At 45.6% G+C, this 20,498-nt stretch overlaps 2 protein-coding genes and 1 pseudogene across 2 annotated transcripts; all 3 read left to right on the plus strand.

Moving 5' to 3' along the window:
* Positions 1–5,471: 5,471 nt before the first annotated feature.
* Positions 5,472–7,991, plus strand: HCAR1 (hydroxycarboxylic acid receptor 1). Its single transcript, XM_039879329.1, has one exon. It carries the CDS (start codon positions 6,256–6,258, stop codon positions 7,258–7,260), a length of 1,005 nt encoding a protein of 334 aa, XP_039735263.1. The 5' UTR covers positions 5,472–6,255; the 3' UTR covers positions 7,261–7,991.
* Positions 7,992–14,639: 6,648 nt separating this feature from the next.
* On the plus strand, positions 14,640–16,790 carry HCAR2 (hydroxycarboxylic acid receptor 2). The gene has a single exon (XM_039879328.1). The coding sequence runs from the start codon at positions 14,724–14,726 to the stop codon at positions 15,813–15,815; it is 1,092 nt and encodes a 363-aa protein (XP_039735262.1). The 5' UTR covers positions 14,640–14,723; the 3' UTR covers positions 15,816–16,790.
* Positions 16,791–20,012: 3,222 nt separating this feature from the next.
* Positions 20,013–20,131, plus strand: LOC120616155 (uncharacterized; annotated as a pseudogene).
* Positions 20,132–20,498: the final 367 nt, after the last annotated feature.

Here is a 20,498-nt window from a genome sequence, read left to right on the forward strand (position 1 = left end):
ATCTCTCCTGTGGGACTAATTTGAATCACATCTCAAATATCATATAATTCCATCTACACATATTTCAGGATTTATTTCTAAAATACAAGGAGTCTTTCTTTAAACATCACCAAAACACCGTTATCGCTCTACAATAATTGGCAACAATTCCTTTATTTCTTTACTTTGCTAATCAGTATTCGAATTTCCCCAAACATCTCATACTCTTTAACAGTTGGAGTTGTTTGAGTCAGAGTACAAACAATTGGTTAATATATCTCTTAAATCTCTTTGAATCTATAGTTTCTCCCTGTCTTTTTGAATTTTTCTTGCATTTTATATGTAGGGGAAAAAACCACTGTTAGCAATTCTTAAGACTCATTCTAAAATGGCAAGGAACTTCCTGATCAGAGCGTGTGTCAGTTCAGGTGACCCCTCATCACACTGTGAAGCAACCCCCTTCGCTCCCCTTAACCTCTGGGCCCCCAGCTTTCTCCTGGACTGCAGCCCTACCGAGCAGAAACAAACAAAAAATACGGTAAATCCCTTAGACCTTAAATGCAGTCAGTAATTCTTCCTCCCTTCCAGAGAAAGCATTTTGAAATAGAGAAAGGAACTCTAGGGTTCAAACACTGATGTTGAAAAAAACTGCTACCCCAGAAAAGATATGTCCACATCATTACCCACCAAAACTGCGGATATGACCTTATTTGGAAAAAGAGTCTTTGCAGATGTAATTAAGACAATGATCCTGAGATGAGATCATTCTAGATTCTCTGGGCCCTAAATCCAATGACAAGTGACACACAGAAAGGAGGCCATGTGACCACAGAGGCAGAGATTGGAGTGATGCGGCCACAAGCAAAGGATTCCAGCAGCCACCAGAAGCTGGAAGAGGCAGGGACAAGTTCTCCTCTGGAACCTCTGGTGGGACCACAACCTGCTGACGCCTTCATTTCAGACCTCTAGTTTCCAAAACTGTGAGAGAATAAACTGTTGTTTCCAGCCACCAAGCATATGGCAGTTTGTTACAGTGACCACAGGAAGCTATTACTCAGGCTCCTGGCCAGGAAAGGCATTATGGGGAAGTACAGCCCCTGGACTTCTACCTGTGAAATAATAAGAAATATATATATGTTGGTCTCTGTCCTTGGTTTCCGACACAGAGCTCCTAAATCCCTTGGAATTCCCTGGAACACCTTTTGTCCTAATGAGGCAACTCTTGGGGGGCTCCTGGATGGGGGCCGGTCACCGGAAAGACCAAGTCACGATTAGAAGCTTGGCATTTTCAGCCTCACGCCCATTCTCCAGAGAGGAGAGAGGGGCTGGAAATGGAGTTAATGATGGAACGTGCCCAGGTGATGAAGCCTCCATAAAAATCCCCAAAGTATGGGGTTCAGAGTTTCTGGGTTCATGAACACACCCATGGACGGGAAGGGTGACACACGCTCCAACCCCATGGGGACAAGAGGCTCCTGCAGATGGGACCCTTTCTGAACTCACCCGGTGTGCCTCTTCATCTAGCTGTTCATCTGTATCCTTGATCACATCCTTTATTACGTCATAAACTGATAAACATGGCGTTCCCCCAAGTTCTGTGAGCTGTTCTAACCTATGATGGAATCCGAGGAGGGGGTCATGGGAACCTCGAATTGTAGCCAAGTCAAACAGAAGCCGTGGGTAACCTGGTGACCCACAACTCGCAGCTGGCATCTGACATGGGCGCTGTCTCATGGGACCAAACGCTTGACCGATGGGGTCGGCACTAACTTTGGTTAGTGCCAGAATTGAACTGAATTGCGGATCACCCAGATGGTGTCACAGAGAACCGCTTGGGGTAGAAAAAACATCCTACCCATCTGGCATCAGGAGCGTCGTGAGTGTGGCAGTGGTGCAGGAATAAAGGAGAAACACACAGGGGTGTGTCTTTTCAACACGCTACCACAGACAGTTCCTCCTCCTGTCACCTGCTAGGCAGCCCCCACAGCCATGTCCACTTCCTGCCCTTGTCACGTACCAAGGGATATGCTATCTTACAGGACATCGGAGGAGGTGGCACGGCAAGGCCCCGCACCGTGCCAGATAAGCCTGGCCAGTGTATCGGCGAGTTCTCTTTCAACCCGCCCTTCCTGATCTCCTCACAGCCAGGAGAATAAATAAATTGCAAAGGTCTGGGACCGTCTCTTCACTAGTTCATTCATGTACTCAAGACGTACCTACCGAGTGTGCCCTTGATGCCAGGCATTGGGCTATGTTCTGGGCGTGCAAAGCTAAATCAGACCTAGGCTGGCTTTTGTAGAGATGGGGGAGGACACACGAGTAAACCATGACACTACTTTGTGGTGAGCATGTAGGTGGCAGAAATGGTGCAGATCAGACAGGGAGATTCCCAGAAGGCTTGGGGTTTAGAGGAAGACGTATCCTAGGCTTCCTATATGGTAGCCACAACCCACATGTGGCTTTTAAATTTTAAATTAACAAATTAAATAATATTAAAAACTCAGTTCTCACTGGCCCCATTTCAAGCGCCCAAAAGCTGCATGTGGATTACCTAGAACATTTCCATCATCGTAGAAGGTTCTGTTGCAAGATGCCGACCCAGGCCGAGGCCGACAAAAGAGGAGTTATCCTTATCCGGGAGTAGGAGGGGAAAAAAGTGTGTCCCCAGCAGTCCCTATAAGACAGTCTTCGGATACTAAACGCAGTTATGGCTCACGTTGGAGTCGCTGAAGCCAGTTCCTGTATCGCTTTGTCAACTATCTTGGTTCCCGGCCCCCTCTCTTCCCGCTGAGGACAACGAGGAGCCACAGGAGCATCTGACCAGATGAGCAGCATCGTCCGATTTGAGTTTTGGAAACGGGTTGGAGGAAGGAGCAGGAAGACCAATCAGGAGGCAGGCGCATTTCTCCAGAACCGTGGACCAGCCAGAGTGGTAGCAGTGCGGGCGGAGAGATTTAGGGCACGTGACCAGCAGAGTGGGGACTGCAGCGAGTGAGGGAGAAGAGAGGACCGAGCTATGGCTTGAGCTGTTGGGCGGATGGTTCTCAGGTCTCTTGGTCTGATGCGGAATCGGAGGAAGAGGTTGAGAAACTTTTTAAGTGTTGGTACTTCAGGGAGCCGGCTTCGGTAATCTGGATAATATCCCCACCATGGAACACAGTAGAAAGAGAAAACAGAATTCCCAGGTGACAATAATGGGCGATACAATGGCTCCAGGGGCGAGAGGGAGGGGGGGAGGGGCAACAGAAGAGAGAAGGCTGTCGCTTCTGTTTTTTTCAACTATTTCCTCAATCCTCCAAAGTCTAAACTCCTCAAACGTTCCTCACATGCCCCCTCCAGCCTTACTTCTTCCAGGATCTTCATTTTGTCTGAAATGTCTATTCCTTCTATTTCTGCCCCTGGAAATTTCAACAGCTCTCTCTCCCAAAACTTCAATGGATCAGTTGTACTTGTTTTTTGAACACATATTAAAATAAAATCGTATGGTCAAAATGCATGTGTATATTATTCTGTGTCACCTAAAATAATCTCACATTTCCTCCGTGGTATGTCTACCACTTTGGAAAATATTTCCTTAAAATGCTTATTCTATTTGCTTTTCTTTATTATTATTTACGGATTTGTTTTATTTCCCCTACTAAACACCCAACTCCAGACAGCAGATAACAGCTTCCTCATTTTGGGGGTCCTGAAGCCTCTAGCAAAAACACCAGGGAGGTTTACTAAATAAACATTTCTGTTTATTTTTTAATTTTAACTTTTTTTTTTAACTTAAGTATAGTTGGCATAGAATAGCATAGAATAGCATTTAAATCAATAAACCGTCAGGCACTGTAATTAATAGCTAGGAGTAAAAATAAGATGAGCAATAAAGTCTGCTATATATTTTCGAAGGCTTTTTTAGAGCAATTTTAAGTTTACGGCAAAAAAGATTTCCCGTCTTCCCCCTCCGCACACGTTACTCACAGTAGGCTTTCAGAGAATGAGAAACCTACCTTTTTCTTCCTAAATTCTCTGCCTTCCAGCTAATTCTCCAAAGAGAATTTGACAAAGACAGACGGAAAGGATGAGAAAAGAAAGGCCTTAGTCACACAGGAAAATGGAAGCCCTTGTGTTTACACGAATCCGGACAGTATCTGCTAACACAGATGAAGAATATTTTTCATTTGCTAAAAACTCCGACCTGAATACCTTATTCAGACCTACCTGCCCAGCCTCATCTTGGGGTGCTACAGCCTATAGTAGTTGCTCCTGTTAGTCAAGGCCTTCTCACAGAGTCACAGAGGCCCGCAGAGTGACAGGGGCTACTGTGAGCCCTCACAAAAAGCAGGGGTGAGTCATCCGGATGCTCGTGCTATGCCTTTCCTGCCAAGAACACGGACTTCATCTCCAAGGACCTCTCAGATTAGCGGGGGAGCTAAGTGTAGATGTGTGATAGAAACACTTATCTGTTAGAAGTTAGGAGACTAACAAGTGAGGAGGAAAGTGGCAAGGGAATGGCACCGGAAATGTCGTTTGGGAACCTTGTGAACCGATCAAAGAAATGTGACCTTTCACCGAGGGCAGAGGTGACAAACTCAAAATCTCACAGAGACCAGGCGCGTGAATGAGTGACGCTGGCCAGGTAAGAGGGAGTGGTGGGGACTGTGGCCTGTCTAAAGTGTGCAGCTGCCCTCGGCTCCAGCTGATTGTTGCTATGTGGGATTGTGGGCCAGATCCTCCAGTCTCCCACGAGAAGCTGGAAATACAGGTTTTTATAGGACAGTCCCAGTTCTTCAAAACACGTGGGCCAAATCAAACTGGTTTTCGAACCAGGTATGGCTCACAGGCTATATAGCTATCACCCTGGCAGATCGAAGGATGCTAATGATGGCTTCTAAGCGAAAAAGAAAGTATATGACACATATGTACTTTAGAAAAATTGCACTGCAGTGTGGAAGAGGAATTACAAGAAATGGACCAGAAAAAAAGGAAGCCAACACTTTTGAACAGCTGGGAGGTGACAGTGGTCAGCGCTAGGGAAGGGGCAGTGGGCGGTGGTTGTGGGGCTGACTCGGTGGGAAGAATTTAGCTTTCTTCAGCATCTGGAAGGAGGCATGTTTCCACGCACTCCTCAGCCCTTTCCTAAACCGAAAGGCACAGGGCAGATGGATGATCTCTGCAGTCAAAGAATCGGTCATTTTAGCAAAGACTCTGATCTTCGGAGCAGTCCAGTTTTACCCATGATTATTTTAGAGAGAGATGCCATGACCGACTGCCCCAATCCTCATCTGCCCCCAACACATAATTAAAATTAAAAAAAAAAAAAACACATATGTCATGGTGTTTGGCTCTTTTGAGCAACCAGTGGGAAGCTCGGAGCCAAATCCTCTTTTGCATACAGCAGAGGGAGGGACTGGCTCCCACAGAGGCTGTTTCATGGAGACAGACATATGAACAGTGACTTCCAATCCATGTCATGGTCCCTCTGGTTATGCAACTAGTCTCTTGGGTTCAAAGAAGGAGGCAAAGGGCAGGAGGTACGAATGGAGGGCGGGAAAGGTGGACCCACTTCAGAGAACTTTTTTCACACCCAACGAGTGAGGTTTTTAGAACCTTTTTTTTCCGCAGACCCTCCTGATTTTTGAGGGCTGTATTTTTGGGTGTGGGCATAGGAAATGGTTCTGAGCCGCTGGTCTCTGGCACCGCCCGGGAGCGCCCCATGGGATGGGGGACAGGACGGGGCAGTCAGGCAAAGGTTAGGGAGGAAAGTAACACAGAGGTCCAGATTGGCTCCAGGAAATGTTTGTATTTCTCCTCCGGGAGGGAGGACAAACAAACTCTTTTCGAACCTTCTGGGCAGCTTTGCGAGCTCTCCAGCACAGAGAGAGTCTGCGGGGGAAGAGTGAGGCTGGAAATAAAAATCATTCTGGGGCCGGACCCAGCAACTGCCCTCCAGCATGAATCTCATTGGACCTGCCGGCCGCTTTGCAGAAATGACCACTTGCATGAAACTACATGCATTTCAAAGCCTCGCGGTGCTGCATACTTGGGCTCTCAGGAAGACCTGCAGCTCGTGACCCAGGCTCCTGAGAAAGGATTTCCCTGAAACTCTCATTTTCCAGCTGAAGTTTCTGTTCTCCAAATGAGCAGTGGCCGCATCAACCCACATGTGTGGTCGGGGCGTGCACCTCAGGGTGAAGAAGTTAGAAAACCAGCAGCCGGGTGAGTGGCAGCGATTAGATAAACCTCTGTGCGTTTGTGGGGAGTCCAGGGCACACGAAGCATCTGTCCACCATGGACAACGGGTCGTGCTGCCTCATCGAAGGGGACCCCATCTCCCAGGTGATGCCGCCGCTGCTGATCCTGGCCTTCGTGCTCGGTGCCCTGGGCAATGGGATTGCCTTGTGTGGTTTCTGCTTTCACATGAAGACCTGGAAGCCGAGTACTATTTACCTTTTCAACTTGGCCGTGGCTGACTTCCTCCTCATGATCTGCCTGCCCTTTCGGACAGACTACTATCGCCGAGGTAGACAATGGGCCTTTGAGGACATTCCCTGTCGGGTGGCACTCTTCATGCTGGCCATGAACAGGGCCGGGAGCATTGCGTTCCTTACACTGGTGGCTGTGGACAGGTATTTCAAAGTGGTCCACCCGCACCACGTGGTGAATACTATCTCCAACCGGACCGCGGCCGGCGTCGCCTGTGCCCTTTGGACCGTGGTGATCCTGGGGACTCTGCACCTTTTGATGGAGAACCATCTGTGTGTGCAGGAGAAGACCGTGTCCTGTGAGAGCTTCATCATGGAGTCGGACAACGGCTGGCACGACATCATGTTCCAGCTGGAGTTCTTCCTGCCCCTCGGCATCATTTTGTTTTGCTCCTTCAAGATTATTTGGAGCCTGAAGCAGAGGCAGCAGCTGGCCAGGCAGACCCGGATGAAGAAGGCCACCCGGTTCATCATGGTGGTGGCGGCTGTGTTCGTCACATGCTACCTGCCCAGTGTGTCAGCCAGACTCTATTTCCTCTGGATGATGCCCTCGAGCGCCTGTGACCGCTCTGTCCACGTAGCCCTCCACGTCACCCTCAGCTTCACCTACATGAACAGCATGCTGGACCCCCTGGTGTATTATTTTTCAAGTCCCTCGTTCCCCAAATTTTACACCAAGCTCAAAATCTGCAGTTTGAGACCCAGACGCTCTAAAGCACAGAGGCCAGAAGAGATGCCAATTTCAAACCTCTGTCGCAAGAGTTGCATCAGCGTGACAAACAGCTTGCACAGCCAGCCCGATGTGCTGTAGGACCTCCAAATGTGTTGAACCGGCACTAAGACAGACAGACCAAACAGAGGACAGTTTGGCAACTTAGAAATAATTCGTGCTATGGGTGGGGGGCTTTGAAAACGCGGCCATTCCTTAGCTGCATCCCCCCCACGCTGTTGGAAACAAAGTTCAGGCTACTATGCGTTTTTGGAAGGTCCCAGTGGAGAAGTGAGTCGGTCGCATTTCTATGATCTGATTACAATGATAGGGGACAATATGTGCATGTAATGAGACGTGTGTATGCTGGGTGGTGGGGCGGGGGGAGCGCTTAGGAAGAGCTCGGCTTCCGTGTAATTTTAAACGGCTGAGTAAACAGGTACATGTGTTTAAATCTGTCGCGTTCTCTCCCCCGGGGAGTCAGTGAACTTAATGACTTATCGATATTTCCTGTCGGCTAACCTTAAATCATTACTTGTCTTGGAAAATAGAAGCTGGACTAAGTCAATACTTTTATTTCAGGCTGAGCGAGGTTCTTTAGATTGGAATGTCTCGATTCTGATGATTTTCATCTTCACCCCCCGCTCCCCACCGCCGTTCATTTCTTGGCTTCTCAGTAGCCCGAGGAGAATGACAGCAAAACAATCTGCTCTGACCTTCTCTGAGCTCTGTATTTTTCTGCAAGTCTTTGCATTTCGCAGAACATGCTGAGGGATATGTTTACCTGCCCTGATTTTTCCAGTGGGAGCTGAGTGCTTGGAAAAAAAAAAAAATCCTCTGGCCTTTGGAAATGCTGAGTCCAGCACAATTGGTTTACCTGCTTTTACGTGACTATGAGTTAATATTAGTCCCTCATTCATTCTCCACGTATTTACTGAATTCATATTTGTGCCAGGCGCTGTGCTATGTCTTTTTTACCTGGAAGGTTATCAGTCAACTCTTATATGACGGCAAAGTTTCTTTTGGGGGGGACGCAAACAGGTTAATAACCTTCACCTTTTCAATGAATGTAGTTTCTAGACCAGTTTCTGCAAACATCAGTGTTTTCCTCTCATTGCAGGATTCTACCGAAGGGTGGAAAGGGGAAGTGTCCCTTATACACAATTGTACCTGGAACCCTCAAAACCAGATGATTCTATGAAATGTCAGGCTGGCCTGCCTCAGACTAGAGCCAACATTGTCATTTTCTGAGCCTTTATTTACACGTTCTCAGGTTCCCAGGGTACTCTGTGCACTAAAGGACCTTACCAGCTTTTAGCGTTTTGGCTTCAAAACCCCCTTATAGGCTGTCTTCAATATTTCCTTTTTCAGAGGCACTGCACAGCCTAGGAATGAAAGGTGTGGGCTGTAGACAGTCAGATGACTCTAGTCTGAATCCCAACTTACTAGATATGATTCAGAATCTGGTTTTATTTAACCACGTTTAGTTTTTACTTCCTCACCTGCCAAACGGGTGTGACAATAACATTGACTTCAAAAGATCGTTGTGCAGATTCAACTAATACAGGATCCTGAAGCCAGGGTTCTTATCAGCATCAAAGAACCACATATCTTCCTGATATAAATCTGTGAAAACCCACACTTCTGCTTTTCTGTTTTTCATTCTAACTCTTTCCTGGGCTCCTTTGTTGCTTCGTCTTAATAAAAATGGGTTTCTACAGCAAGTTTGTTGTTTTGTCTGTGACCCTACGTTAAATGACTCTGACTCGTAAGACTGTACGTTCCAAAGAAAAAAGTCTAAAAACTCCAGAAGCTCGTGGTAGGCAGAAGTGCTCACTAAAAACAGCGAGAATGGGAAAAAAAAAAAGACAAATCAAAACAAAACCCCAAACACAGTCTTGCCTTTGCTTTCCTTTTTAAATTCACAGAATGTGACAGAACGAAATCTCGTCAAGAAGCATTCTTCAGAAACTCTAAAGAAGAAGGGTAATAGCTTTGTTGGCAAAGCTTCCTTTAAACTACCTGGAACAGAAAAAGTGTAACTGATTTAGGGGAAAATGTTTCCTCTTACTCAAGGTCTTCCAGGAAAAGTCACATAAAAGCTAAAAGAGATATGAGACCATATATTCTACAGAAATTGTATGGAAAAAATAAGAGGCACATTTTATTGGTGCTGACAGTGTAAAAGTTTCAGTTCTGGTTTATTCTCAGAATGGGTTTTCTTACCTCTTATTAAAAGCGAAATGGTTAAGATGGGGTCTGAAGTCACCTGAGGGCAGGGGCTGCTTAGACAGGATTAGAACTCTGGGTCCCAAGGGGTTAAGACAATTGTTAAAGGTTCTACAGAAAAGTGAGCAAAGTGAGTTGGGATGCCTGGTCCCAACCTGCCCACCTTCTGGGTCATCGAACCCACAGAGGTTTCCAGTATGTCTCAAGACCCCGTCATCACAGCAAATGCATAAAGGGCTTCAGGACTAGTTCTATAATTCGCAGGGCCCCGGGCAAAGTGAAAATGCAAGGCCCTCCTGTTCAAAAAGCCTTAAGAATTTCAAAGTGGCGACAGCAGAGTATTAAACTAAACGCCCTTCTGAGTTTAGCCATGAAGCTGGGATCCTAAAGTTTCCATCTCTGTCTCTGTGTCTATGTCTATGTCTATGTCTATGTCTATGTCTATCTCTATCTATAGGTTGAGATGGAATAAACAGATGGGCTCACATATGGGCCTCATCTACATTTAGCTTCCAGTGATGACACAGTAGAAGTGGGAAGGAGTCAATATTTTATTCCTTGTGACGATTCATTCATTCATTCATTCATTCATTCCCTCTTTCAAGGAAAATTGATTAGGCACCAGCTCCGTACCAGACACGGCAGAAACACAATGAAAAACACAGCCCCTGACCACCCTATTGTAGAAACCAAGGGACAAATAAAATGACCACTCAGGGGAACTGCCTGGAAAGTGGTCGACAGAGGGTTCTACGGGAGAACCCAGGGGCCCTTAATCCTGGCTTGGGGGGTGGGGGGGTTGGAGAAAGCTTCTCAGAGGAAGTGGCTCATGAACTTAGTCCTGAAGGATGGACAGGAGGCAACCAGATGACTACTGGGGAAAGGTATCCCAACTAGAGCAGAGTGGGAACCGTAAGGAAATCAACGAGACGTGAATGAAAACCCAGGCTGGGCTGAGACGGCCTGGTCAGAGGTGAAGCCATGAGAGCCACCAGGGAGAGGTCTTTTCACTACCCTTCTGGGAAGAAGATTCGTGAATCGCTTTTCAGATTCCCTTCTTTTAAGAAAAAGAATTAAATGTCTTTAACTACAGAAGGCATATATGCATTTCTGCTTAAAATTCAAAGAATTTCAAATCTATAAAGTAAGAAGTAAAAGTCTTCTTTTCATTTTTCTTAATCTTATATCCTAGAGGTGATGACTTTTAACATTCGGGATATATACACACTTGCCCACAAAGAATGAATCTTGTTTTGTTTTGCTAAACCAGGATATATATATATATGTATATATAGTAAAGATTCCTCTATATAGTTTTGCAAGGTATTTTATCATAGTTTCCTACCTCAGAACAGAGGTCGAGCTCACCGTTTTTAACTATATTTCATTGTATAAACAAAACATATATAGTTAACCAATGGCCTTTCAGTGAACATTTAAGTCATTTCCAATTTGCCTCTATTGCCATCCTGCTATGGTGATTATTCTGAATGATACATCTTTAGGCACATGGGCCAGAGTTTTTGGAAGCTAGATCCTTAGACACAAGACTTGTTGGGTCAGAGGACAGGTAATAGTGGGCGAGGCAGTGTGCGCAGTGGCTGAGAACGTAGCCCTGGGGCCAGACCGTCTGGGCTCAAACCTTATCTTCTTACCAGCTGTGTGATCTCCAGCAAGTTACTCAATCTCTCAATGCTTTACTTTCCTTGTCTGTAAAATGGGGACAAGAATAGTACCTGCCCCGAAGGGTGGTTGTGAGTACTGAATGAGTTTAGATGTATAAAGCACCCATAATAGCGTCCAACACAGAGTAAGCACTATTTCTATTAGCTCTTATTATTGTCTTATATTAGCTCTTATAATCTTTACATGCGCCACCAAATTGCCCAACGAAAAGCCTGAACCAACTTATACTCCCATCAACAGTAGATGAAAAGTTTTCTTCCACACTTTTGCCGACAAGATCTTGTTTCTTTTGCTTGTATAATAAGCATTTTTTTTCCTTCTTTTTGTAAAAACAAAAACATTTTACTCCTTAAAGTGATGAAGTCCAATTTACCAATTTTGTGGTCGTTCATGTTTGATGTACCTACAAAGGCTTTGCCTAAGCCAACCTCATGAGAACTTACTCTTAAATTCCAAAAATTTTATGTCTTAAATTGAGGTCTGTGATTTATTTTAAGTTACTTTTTTATGTACAACGCAAGGAGGGGGACCAACTTCATTCTTTTGCATGTGGCTCTCTGGTTGTCTCAGCCTCATTTATTAAAAAAGCAATTCTGTCCGCCAGTGATTTGTCTGAGTGCCCTTTTAAAAGTCAGGTGACCGTAAGTGTAAGGGATTGCTTCTGGACTCTCAGATCCCGCTCTGTCGACTTATATGTCTACCCTTATGCCAGGACCGCACTGTCTTGATTACTGTAGATTTGCAGCAAGTTTTTCAATCATGAGGTGTGAATTTTGTACTTTGTTCTTCTTTTTCAAGATTATTTGGTTAAATAATCAAATGTTAGGTTTTTAACACTGAGAAGTTTTGCTTGTGTGACTTTGGAAGCCCTATGTAGCCTTGTAAGATGCCTAGCCTACCCTGTGGAAAGAACATGTGAAGAGGCTACGTGTAGATGCCACAGAGAGATGCCGCATAGACACAAGACGATATGGAGGGGGAGAAGTGCCCAGATGTCCTGCTCGAATCTAGCTGCCACTTGAGACCTCCCCCCAAATGACAGCCACTCAGCTGAGCCCGGCCAACCTATAGAGCTATGAGCGCAAAGACAGAGTTCAAAGACAAATAGTGAATTACTGAACCTCTATAAGCCTCAGTTTTCAGATCTGTAAAATGGGGAAGATGATAATATTAACATATCACTCACAGGGTTCTTGCGAGGATTAAATGAGGTCATGTATACTAACGCCCGGCATAAAGCAAACTACTGATAAATGGTAGCTTTTTTTCTTTTTTTTTTTTTTTTTTTAAATAGTTCCATCCAGTTCAGTGGTACACATTCGAGCTGTAATATGATAACCAGGCATGGAGATTCGATTGCGAAACTCATAGATTTTAAGTGGCGTTTCCACAAAACTCAGTGGAATCACTGCCTTCGCTATTGAAATGATTCATTATAATGAGTTTCTGTACAACTCATGTGATAGAAAAAAAATAAATACATAAGGGAAGCATACATGCAAGACAGAACATGCCCCTGGTGCGGTGGGAAGGGTGGAAATCCCAGAGCAGGCACCGGGACCCAGGGGGCGGGGTTGGGGGCGGGGGATTTACACGAGTAGGTGTGAACTTTGGTTTAGGATCATAGAATGTGAAGCTGAAAGGAAGCGTGAAGATTATCTAATCCCTCAGTTTACATATGAGAAAGCCGAGCGGTGAAGAGGTTTCACAGCTAGTTAATGAGGGAACCAGGACAAGCAACCGGCCTCTCCAGTTTTTCTTTTTTTCTTTTTTTTCCAAATTTAACAATATTTGTTGCTGTTCTTTTCTAATTTTGTCTATCATTATTATTTTAAAATGCATATATTATAAAATTTAAAATTCAGAAAGGGAGGGACCTTTGCAAATTTTAGTTCCCAGAAATAATTTTTTCAAAAATAACTCTTGTTATTGACTTTTAGTTAAAAAGGACCTTCAGGATTACTTGAAGAATATCATTGACAAGTTCACATTTGTCCTAAAAGGAAACGTGATATTCACGGGCAGCAAGGGTGGGAAACAAATACCAGTTGTTTCACTAGAGCCTTAAGACACCCACATAATGTGACCTCGATCCAGTGCAGCCTTATAGATGAGGCAATCACATAATAAGAGGTAATGCGTGAATTGGTTAGGGACATAGACTTTTAAGCCGGAGCCAGATCCGCACTCAAGCTCTGCCCTTATTAGCTGAGTAGCCTTGAATATGCGAAAAACCTCTCTGAGCTTCATGTTCCTCATTTTGAATCTGAGCTTCATGTTCCTCATTGTAATAGTTAAGGTAAAACACCGGGCGTGGGAGCTGACACATTGGGGCTCTCTGTACCACAGGTGCCAACATTATCTTCATCATCATCTTCATCATCGAGTACGTCTGGTTCCTATGGGAGTTTAATATTAGATCGCCTTGACTAATTCACTGTCAAGAGTCTACAAACCTCTATTACTGAACCTGGGCATGCAACTAAAACAACGAATTTCCTATTTCTAACCCAAAGTCGAAGCAACACAATTTAGAAACCTCTAGTAAAGCAAGAATTCAACAGACCAAAATATCGCGGGGTAGAAATGTTCTGTAGGGTTCCACCCAATCAGACTGAGAAGCAAAGAAATAATGTATGAATTGGCAGAGTTCAAAGTCCTCTTAGGTCCCCTCGCTCTAAGTTTAATTTTCCAAAAATGGGGGCTTTGAAAATATCACATGATTGGTGGGGGAAAACGGCGGGCAAGGGGACAAAGGAGACACAAACTCCGCTCGAACTTTCTGCTCAACTTGGCTGTGAATCTAAAACTGCTCTAAAAAATAAAACTGATAAATTTAAAAATACTTAAACATAAATCACTTGAGCATGGAAGCATGTCAAAAGCTAACACAAACAAACAAAAACCCAAACTCACCGTAACGTACAACCGACAGTCCAAACTAGGGTCACGTTTTCAAACATCTTATGGAATTTTATGCTGTTCTCAAGTAGCATTTTTTTTTTCTTCCCCTAACTAGAGATTAATTGCAGAGTTCTGGTATGGAAAAACAATCCATGTTTGTACAGGAAAGATGGCATGCAACACATCTGCCCTCATAAAATAGACAATTACTTTCTTCTCAGCTTTTCCAAAAGAAATCGCGTGTGTGCTGTTTCCTAAATCATATACATGCTAATAATTCATACTCATTTCTGGAAAATCCTGCTGTTTAGCACAGTATGTTATTTTTGCTGCTGTTGTTTTGTTAACTACGTAAACCGACCACACGACAGTGAATCAATCCGCCAGTACTCAGTCCTTTGTACTTTGTGCATTCCAGAGGGATGCCCTCCACATTTTAGTAATTCATAAATGACAGTCGGCTCGCCTAAACTTATCCTTTATGATGAGAAAATTTTGCGGGTTCCTATCCGCCTGGGGGATTTTTATTGCTTATTTGTGCGAACAGCAGGTTGCATAAGAGTCTGGCTTTTTTTTTTTTTTTTAAGCAATTTCGTAGTTTCCTGGTAACCATTCAGTCATCTGTTTCGACACCCTGACATGACATAAAGGCGGGTGCTGAGCCACAGGTTCGCCACACAGGCACACACCTCTTTCCTTGAGCATTCGCTAGGTGAGGCGCCCGCTGGGCCCAGCTCAGTCCACTGATGAACCCGTACCGCCAGCAAACTCATTTTCTGTTGATACACAACAAGAACTGCTGTGTGTTCCGGGACGACTTCATTGCCAACGTCCTGCCACCGGTGTTGGTGCTGGAGTTTGTGTTTGGGCTCTTGGGCAATGGCCTTGCTCTGTGGATTTTCTGCTTCCACCTCAAGTCCTGGAAATCCAGCCGGATTTTCCTGTTCAACTTGGCCGTGGCTGACTTTCTCCTGATCATCTGCCTGCCGTTCTTGACGGATAACTATGTGAGGAAGTGGGACTGGAGGTTTGGGGACATCCCTTGTCGGCTGATGCTGTTCATGTTGGCCATGAACCGCCAAGGCAGCATCATCTTCCTCACGGTGGTGGCCGTGGACAGGTACTTCCGGGTGGTCCATCCCCACCATGCTCTGAACAAGATCTCTAATCGAACGGCGGCCATCATCTCCTGCCTCCTGTGGGTCCTCACCATCGGCCTGACGGTTCACCTCCTGTACAACAATATGCTAATCAGGAATCACGACGCGAATTTGTGCAGCAGCTTTAGCATCTGTCACATCTTCAGGTGGCATGACGCCATGTTCCTCCTGGAGTTCTTCCTGCCCCTGAGCATCATCCTGTTCTGCTCGGTCAGAATCATCTGGAGCCTGCGGCAGAGACAAATGGACAGGCATGCCAAAATCAAAAGGGCCATCAACTTCATCATGGTGGTAGCCATTGTCTTCATCATCTGCTTCCTGCCCAGTGTGGCTGTGCGCATACGCATTTTCTGGCTCCTGCACACCGTGGGTACCAAGGACTGTGACATCTATAGCTCGGCTGACCTGGCGTTTTTCATCACCCTCAGCTTCACCTATATGAACAGCATGCTGGACCCTTTGGTGTACTATTTCTCCAGCCCATCTTTTCCCAACTTCTTCTCCACTTGGATCAACCGCTATCTCCGGAAGAAGACTCCAGAGGAGCCAGACAATAATCGGAGCACTAGCGTCGAGCTCACGGAGGATTTGAGTGCTACCAGGAGTGTTCCAGGTGCTTTAATGGCCAACCCCAGTGAGCCATGGAGCCCCTCTTACCTGACTCCGACTTCTCGTTAAATAACCACGCCAAGAAGGGAGACTGTCGCCAAGATTTCTGGAGAAACAGTTTGGCTGGTGCGCACAGTAACATCATTAGACTTGGCCTGAGGTTTCCTGGAACTTCCGGATTCAGAGAATCTGATTTAGAGAAGCGGTATGGCAGAGTGGGCCACAGACACCCTGGAGGAATGGAGAGTCAAGCTTCTGTGCATCTGAAAATTCCGCTCCATCTCAGACACTTGCAGAAGTGAAGATGGCAAAACTGTTTGTGTTTCTGCCCAGTGGAGTTGGAACCACAGAGACAGCCACGAGCACCCGGGAGTCACGGGTCCCTTCCCTTCACCTGCCTGAGACTTGGATGCTTCTCGGCTCTTGGGGCCATACCGACCCTGTTCATGGCTCTGGCCGGGGAAAGGAGAGCCAAGTGATTGGAGGGCAGTTACGGCCTTGGACGGGGCGCAGGCAGTATCACACAAGCCAGCAGATCGCCTGGGTTCCGTGGGACTGGTTTGTCTTTACCGAGCTCTAGCAGAAACGAACTAGACAAAGAGACTCGTGAACTCGGGTTAACGTCTGAGTTTGCAGTGGTGCTAAGAAGGGGATTAGCCCAAAGAGGTACTGAGCCAAACGGTGTGACTCAGAGAAAGGAAAAGGCATTTGTGCTACAACCTGCAAGGAATCCATTCTCTTTCTTGTTTGCGCTATTTGAAGGTTGAGCAGATAAAAGGCTTCGGGGAAGAGAGCTGCTTCCCACCTCTGTTCGCTTTTATCATTAAAAGAGAAATGCTGTCCAGTGCTTAGAGGGGGAAGATTACTCTTGGTTCATTTGCTTATATTTCTGTACTTATGAGAAATCTGCCACTTCAATAAACTGATATGAGATGCACAGTCTGGTATTGCATGTGTCTGGGTGACGGTTCATGAAAATGGACTTCTTACTTAAGCAGAGACCTTACTGGTTGTGAACTGTGTCCTGGTAGAAAAATGTCATCTACTGTAAAGTAAAAAACTACGTGAATACTCAGCTGCACCGTGAGACATTTATGTCAAAATTCCGTATGCATTGGGACCAGGATGGGACGGAGCATGGGAAAAACATTTAATTCGGAAGGGTCATTACAGACAGCACTTTCCATTTTATTTAGAGTTTGGTGACTATGGCTAGTCTGTTTGTATATTAAAAGAGGAATCCAGCCGCACTGGAATTTTTGCATAGAGAGGGAAGCAAGAACTTCCTAAGGAGTAGTTTCAGTTCCCGAATCTGGGGCGGAAAGGGGATATACTGGTTTGAGTCTGTGATCTGTCCAAGTTTCTGTTATGCTTTCATTTCCGGCTTCTGTCACTCCTCGATTCTTTAGCAAGACAAGGCTTGCTTTGACATCCTGACTTGGATACAGATAAGAAAGGTAGATACACAGACTCCCAGCCGCAGCTGAACGGCAGTAAATGAAGGCAGGTAGCTGTTCTTCAATTTCTTAAATGCTTTCAGAGCGCTTTGCTGATCTGGTTCTACGCTCGACTCCTAGAGGTAGGAAGTTAAAAGCAGAGATCTCCAACTTAAAGAGGAGGACATGGCAGAGATGAGCTCGGAAGAAAGTAGGGATTCCCCAGCCGGAGGCCTGAGTCAGAAGGGAGACCAGCTGTGAAATTCCAAGCTGCTCAGAACTAACAACTCACATTCATTCATTTGTTCATGCGTTCTATCGGCTTTTGTGAATTAAGCACCAACTAGGTGCCAGACACTGCTCTGGGTGGTCGGTGGAAACAGGACAAGCGACAGGGGTGCCCACCATCCTCATTCAAAGTGCCAAGGCACACTGAAAAGAAGTATGCGAATGAACGGGAAGGGAACTCAGGATAGCTATGGTATTCAGGAGACAGCAAAGCTGGGTGATGGGAAAAAAGGGAGCGAGGTAGGGTAACTGGGAAGGTCTCTAGGAGGAAGCGACCTTGAGGTGAGCCATGAATGACCAGACAGAGCAAACAGTGCAACAGTCCGGGGGAAGGGGATGGTCCCAGGCAGTGGGCATGGGAAGTGCAAAGGCCCTGAGGTGAGAATTAGTCTGTTTGTGAGCCCATTAGTTTCCTAGGGCTGCCTCGACAAGTACCACAGACATGGCAGCTTAAAACAGCAAAAATATATCCTTTCTCAGTCCTGGAGGCCAGAGGTCCGAATCAAGGTGTCACCAGGGCTGGTTCCTTCTGGAGGCTCCGAGGGAGAATCTGTTCCACGCCTCTCTCCCGGACGCTGGTGGCTCTCGGCAATCTTGGCGTTCCTTGCCTTGAAGAGGCATCGCTCCCGGATCTGCCTCCGTCTCTACATGGCCTTCTTCTCTCACTGTGTGTTGTCTCCTTTCCCATGTCTTAGAAGGATACTTTACACTGGATTTAGGGGAAGATGGTGGTGGCTGTAGGAGGCAAGGTCATGGCCCTTTACCCCAGCTTTTTACCCATGAACGTGACTCAGTGTCTGTCAGGTCAGATGCTCTCAGAATCTGATCCATCTCAAACTACTCTTTATAAAAGGTCATAAAGACAACAGTCACACAGCAGCTGGATAAAGGGTATTTTTAAACTATTGTTTGTATAAAAACATGCTCTCTGCCAGGTGTTCCTCTGATAACATTTCAGATCATCTGTTTCGCTCATTTAAACGGCATGAAGGTTTGGGCTTTTAACAGAGTCGATCTCAATTCTCTCGCTTCCAAAATTTCTGCCATATTGTAAAACTATGGCCCCAGGAAAATGCAGAGGTCATGGGTTGACCTTTGAGAAGCAGTTCACAATGCCCCAAACCCTTCCAGATGTAGACCTCCAGATGTGACTCCTAGAGCCCCTCAGGAGATGTTCTGGAGAAGAAAAGTCTTCGCTATTTTTTGTATTGCTTAATAAACTCGGGAGAAAGAAAGACTTTTTGGCAGGCTTAGGTGTGGTGAGTACCTGCCCAGGAAGTTCTGCTCACTAAATTTCGTGTCTTTTATGATGAATGAAACATGACTATTTTGCAATCAGTGCAGGAATTTCTTTGGGCTCAGATTTAACATCTGGCCACTCTCTTGTCTCTTCAGGGAGAAGGGGTTTGCGAGCGGCGTTACAAATGTCAGACCTGACCTATCGTCCACAAGCCCATGGTCTTGTCAGATGACAGGCAAGTTCTTCTAGGCCCTTAACAAATATTGATATACTCGGGGCTCTGGCCACACCCAGGGAGGGATTTATAGCCACCAATAGGTGTTGGGGATAGGACATGACATTCCCAATGTAACTGAAGAAAAGAAGAGTAAATGAGCTGATCTACAATGTCGCCAGCTTGAAAAACAGTAGGTTTCTTTTCAGCATGCTTACAAAATATCCCTCCTTTGGAATACGATACGTTAGTAGGAACGTAGTATTAATGACCCATTTCTGGTTTTGGTAAAGCAGCATGATGCACAGATAGATGCACGATTGAGAGATGCCACTTTCATCATTGTCGTCATCATGTGATCACCATCAGTTACTATATCTGCATTTGCTCCGCGCTAGCTGTGAGACACTGTGCTAAATGTTTTACAAAGACTACCTCATTTCATCCTTCCGATAGCTTCAGAAGGTATTGAAAGGTGCTATTTCCGTTTTACAGAAAAGGAGCTGAGGCCCAGAGAGTTTGAATAATTTGCCCAAGGTCATACAACTTACACGAGATGGACCAAGAGAACAAATGTAAGCACGCTGACGCCAGAGTCTCTGCCCCTAAGATTCTGAAAAAATGCAAAGTGAGAGATGAGCAACGTGAACTGAAAAAAGCAGGCTGACTCCCCTGACCTATCTGATAGTCAATATTTCAGGAACTTTTCAGGCTGCCCAACACTAGGCCCTCAGGCACCGCCCAAGTCCAGCCTGAGATCATGTACTGAAGGCGCCTGGCATAGTGCCCTGCGTCTAGAGGGTATTCTATAAGTTTCCTTTCTCCAAAGCTAACTGGTGATCGACCCCTTTGTTCCTCTTGTCTTTCTAAAGAAGCTACTACCATCTCACGAGGCAGGTTAGGGTCGCTCACTGCAATACTGTTCGTAATAGTGAAAAATAGAGAATGACCTAAGTGTCCAATAGTCGAGAAATAGATACATAGTGATGCAGGCACCCAACAGAATACCGTATATGAAGAAACAATGAACTTGTAGCCATAGGACTGAATCTTGAGCACAATATCTAGAGCAAAAAAGCAAGTCACCAGTCTACAGCCATGACACCCTGAACGTGTCCGATCTCGTCTGATCTCGGAAGCTAAGTAGGGTCGGGCCAGGTTAGTACTTGGAGGGGAGACCACCTAGGAAGACCAGGTGCTGTAGGCATTTAAAAAAAAAAAAAAAGCAAGTTGCCAAAGATACATGCAATTTGATGACGTTTACGTAAATGTTTAAGGCATGCTAACCAGGGTAACATGATTTTTGGAAGCATCACTATGTAAGAAAAAAACTCATGGATGACAAGGATGCACAGTAACTGCAGGATACAGATTACTTCCGGAGAGGGAGGGAGGGAAATCGGATGGAAGGGAGGTCTCGACTGTATCTGCAACACTTTTACTTCATTGGGAAAGAAGGATCCACCAATGTCCTTCAGTGGGTGAATGGTTAAAGTGTGGTGTATCCATGCCATGGAAAGCTACTCAGCAAAAAGGACAGTCCATTTAGGCACACGACAGCATGCATGGGTTTC

The sequence above is a fragment of the Pteropus medius genome, unplaced genomic scaffold, assembly GCF_902729225.1.
Source record: "Pteropus medius unplaced genomic scaffold, Ma_sr-lr_union100, whole genome shotgun sequence".
Taxonomy (NCBI): Eukaryota; Metazoa; Chordata; class Mammalia; order Chiroptera; family Pteropodidae; genus Pteropus; species Pteropus medius.